The 4,507-nt window shown below is 37.9% G+C and overlaps 1 protein-coding gene across 1 annotated transcript; it reads left to right on the top strand.

Moving 5' to 3' along the window:
• Nucleotides 1–3,302: 3,302 nt before the first annotated feature.
• On the top strand, nt 3,303–4,275 carry LOC131033658 (uncharacterized). The gene is made up of 2 exons (XM_057964926.2): nt 3,303–3,750; nt 3,918–4,275. The coding sequence occupies exons 1-2, from the start codon at nt 3,427–3,429 to the stop codon at nt 4,047–4,049; spliced, it is 456 nt and encodes a 151-aa protein (XP_057820909.2). The 5' UTR covers nt 3,303–3,426; the 3' UTR covers nt 4,050–4,275.
• The last annotated feature ends 232 nt before the right edge of the window (nt 4,276–4,507 follow it).

Consider the following 4,507-nt stretch of genomic DNA (forward strand, 5'->3'; position numbering starts at 1 on the left):
TTCTCCTTCATCTTCACTTACATCTTCAATATGTCAACCTCTTCTCTTGGTTGTCTCCACGACTTCCAATCGAGCTGCTATACCTCACAACATCTCCATCACAACAAGGTCTGCATTCCCACGCGCTCCACCATTCCTAGCTCCTCTTAGCGCCATCGTTCACACTTTTCCTTTGCAGCTATAGGTCGGATCCACAATCCGCCACCCTACAACAAAATTTCAAGACGCGCAACCTCCAAAACGAAACTTTGCTCTAATACCATTTGAAGCAGTCACCGGTGAGAAGGGACCTCAAATAGCTCAATTTGAACCGGTCAGCAAGAGTAAACACAAAGGAAACACAAAGATATTATGGAGGCATTGCAAAACAAATTGTTTTATTGCATGAAAATTGATTACAACCAACCAGTAACAACCGGATTACAGCATACCAACGCACAGGCCTGGTAGAACATACATAATTGGTCACAACCGAGATCTTGAATCTTGAGATCTATCTTCTATGCACAGTCTAGCTACTTGATTCTCTGATTGATTACATTCTAATGCGCAATTACAATTTTATATATATATATATATATATATATATATATATATATATATATATATATATATATATATATCCAAAGGATCTAGTCGGCCCTAAAGGGATTAAAACCCGAAGAACATGACCTTACGTGTAAAATAACAAGGTCAGCCTCTGCCAAGAGATTCCTCCAGAAAATCTAAAGGATGAAACGAAGAGCACAGAAAAAGGTCGACCACACGCCAAGGAACATTGGAATCAACACCCAAGGCTTCGCAAGCTTCGGAAGGGGTTCAGGTAGATCACCAAAATAGGTCCAGGCAGCCGATAACAAGCACTACAAACCGGTAACAAGAAACTGTTAAGGAAACCGATAGTGATATCTTGTCGTAAAATGATCCAAATGCGATGCGGTCTAGAAGCAAGAAAGATGATCAAGTCTTCAAACAAAATCCAACTCCACAGGATCCAGTGAGCCAAACTGAGACATACAGAAAGGAAAATTGAACTTGCAAACAGAAAGGAAAATGTTTTTGGTTGATGCAAGATTGCTATGAATTGGGGATGCTCCTGCATCACAATCTGAAATTCTCCTAAGAATAGGGGCAGTACGAACCATCAAATCTGAATTTTCATTTTCTGACCAATCAATTCGAGGCGAGGATTTGGCAACAAGGGTTTGATACTTCGAGTCAATAATGGCCTCATCTTCCTCTACATCATCAAGGACATTGAAAGAGATACCAAAGGCCAGTATTTGCTTCAAAGTTAGCCTCATGAAACTTCTTTAATATACCTCACTATCTTCTAAACAATCTTCCCATAAATCTTCAATATCTGGACGATGCATATAATTTTTGGCTCCATACAGATATTGTTTCACATATCCTTTGTTGTCAAAATTAACCCTTGTCGGTAAATATTGAAAATGAAATTCATCTAGGGTTTTCTCAACCCCCTTGGCAACACTATTGGTTTTGCAGGAAAAGAAAGACATAGAAAATGGAAATACATATCCCTTCTTTCCCATATTCAAATATCTAACATTAACCATGGCCATTTACCGATACACTTCAAGGAAAACAAGAAAATCACTAGGAAACCGGGGTAGCTTCAATGGAGCTTTTTTGAAACCCCCAATTCTGCAGTAGGTGAACCTATCAAACTAAGTATAGAAACTCCCAAATTTCATTATCAGAGTGGCAGCTTCATGCGAAATCCGCAATCCAGGGTTTCCTTCGAGCTTTTTAACAATTTCCATAAGAAAAGCATCATTGACACCGGAATAATTTTTCATCCCAACTTGCATGGTGAGCTAAAGAAATTTTCTATAAATAGGCACATTTGATGCAAGAGGACCTTGTGATTCTAACCCCGCCTAGACAGCTTCTTGGCTAGCTAAAACATAAATTAAGTATGAACACATATTGAAAACTACAGTTTGTTGGAGATTTTTCAATTGTTCATTTAAATGGTAGCTAATTATTGTAACCCAATTGACAGGATTCTTCTGACTATAGATAACCAAGATAAAACGGCACATCCATAACTCAAAAGTGTTTGAGCAAACACTTCCCACCACACGGTGCAACAAAACAATAATGTCTGGAATTCCTTCCCTGAAATGCATTCTTCTAAGTTTGGTGGGCAATTGGGACTTACCTCCTCTTTCGGACATCAACCAAGATTTGGCTAAAGAATTCTTGCACCAATCCTCATGGGTTTTGAAATATTCATCTCCTACAATCACAAACATTTCTTCAGGAGCTTCTTTTTCTGGAATACACAACACGCAGGAAATGCTCTCAGGGGCGATTCTCGCAATCATCGTTGCACCTTCAGCTCGGATTTCTTAACTCGTTGGAGTGTTATCACAATTATTAAAACACGCTCAACTACTAGATCCTCTCCCCTAATTATTGTACTCTTGCTTCTTTCAATTAAAAGTAAAAAAATACACATGCACAAACAAACACCTTCCTTATCCCAAATTAGAAATGACTAACCATAAATGCAATATTAGGTTAAAATATTTACACTTCAATGATTATGAGTCGATCTAAGCTAGGGGAGATAACCTAGTAGTTGGGCACCCTAACTTTGTACTTCTCAAAGTCCTGCATGGAAATTTCAAATCACTCCTAATGTTTTACAATACCTTACTTAGCAAGTCCCTTGCTTATAACTAAGATTTCAAGGCCACATCATCAAATATGATCCCATATCAACATGCTTTTTGCCAAGGTATCCAAAACAATCCAAAAAAATGTGAGACCGATACTTGTGCAAAAGTGAGATTGATACTTGTGCACTTATGTGGCATCACATGATTTGTTGTTTTTTTTAGTGCTTAGGGATACATTCCATCCAATTATGAGTAGTCATCATCACAATAACAACTTTGAAGTCACAACTAGACGTAAGATTGTCAAAAATATTGAACATTAAATCAACAAATATTATCACAGCCATTAAAATACGCTCAACCACTAATTCCTTTCCCTAATGAACGTTAAAAAGGAGGCCATCCTAGAAACGAACTGGATAAAAACAAAACAAACCAAAGCGAAAAAAAACCAAAAAACGTTGAATCTCGAAAATTTAAAAACCTATTGTTAACGTGATTCAAAGGACAAGACACGTAACATTCCAAGTTGGACACACAGACTTGTTCATTCCTCACAGCTCAGTCATAACAAACCAACGTGTTGACAAAACAATTTGAACAAGAGTAATGATTCATTTGTACCTTGATTTTCGTGTCACGTGTCAGACTTCAACGTTCTTCCCTGTCTGGGGAATCATCTCAAATCCGCCCGTTATCTCGGTTCGAACACAAGACCTCGCAACAGCCCCAATAAAGCAACCAACGGATTACAAGCCCTAATCATACCATAACAATGGATACTCCAAGGCTTCTGTGTGAGGGAGGAGGTCATGAGTTCGACTTCGAGTACGTCGACAAAGCGACTTCAGAATTGCTGCTGGATAAATTTGCAGATATGTCTGCTTACGATTTTAATTACGAGGAGAGCGCGATCTGGTCTCCTTTAAACCCTAGGGTGTACAACTACACCAACACTTATCTTTCTGAAATCAAGCCGAAGAAGAAGAAGCAGCAGAAGCCGAAACCGCAAGGAAAACTAATGAGGCGCTTATTCAAGCGATCTTCTCGCATGCTGCCTCTGAATTCATCTGCGTCGTCCTTCGCATCTGCTCAGAAGGTACCTGTTTCAACTCATTCTCGTCATGATTTCTTCCTTTCTCCCAATTAAGCGGTCACTACTGGAAAGAATAAAACGACTTAGGGTAACTCTGCAGAGATCAAAAACTTTAGCAGCAATAAAGGCAAGGATTTTGCTTATGAATATAAATAAATAAATTGTTACAGGCACATTCATGGACCAGATTGTTGCGTGTGGCCTCCAGATGCTTCAAAAGCGGCCGCCCTTCGCTGTCCTCGTCGTCTCTGCGTTTTCTCAATCTGCCCAAGGAAATAAGCCTGTCAGAGCATCTGCATTAAAATAAGGCGAAACCCTGAGTTGTATATGTTTACAGCTTCAGTAAATAGAGTATATTTTTAGTGATTTTTATCAGTACAGACTTGAAGGGGTTCGAACCTTGAACCCGCAGCGAGATTTGTTTATTCGTTCGTTGCCATGCTTGCAGTAAATTCTGTAGTTTTACTTGATTTGCTGTTTAACCGACTATTTTTTTATTATTATTATTATTATTAATTATTATTGTAATTGAATAGATTTGTTGTGATGAGACGTGCAAAATTATGATTAATTAATCTTAATGATCAAGAATTCAACAATGTCTGTATATGTACTTTTCAAATTGGAATGTTTAGCTCAGTTTTTCTACTTTACAATTTGACATTTATGGTTTAAAAGTTCCGATTATTTCATATGTTATATGAGATTTGATTGTGTGAAATAATTTAATTTGATCTGAATGAATTGCCAAAATCTAATA

Source organism: Cryptomeria japonica, chromosome 3, assembly GCF_030272615.1.
Source record: "Cryptomeria japonica chromosome 3, Sugi_1.0, whole genome shotgun sequence".
Lineage (NCBI taxonomy): Eukaryota > Viridiplantae > Streptophyta > Pinopsida > Cupressales > Cupressaceae > Cryptomeria > Cryptomeria japonica.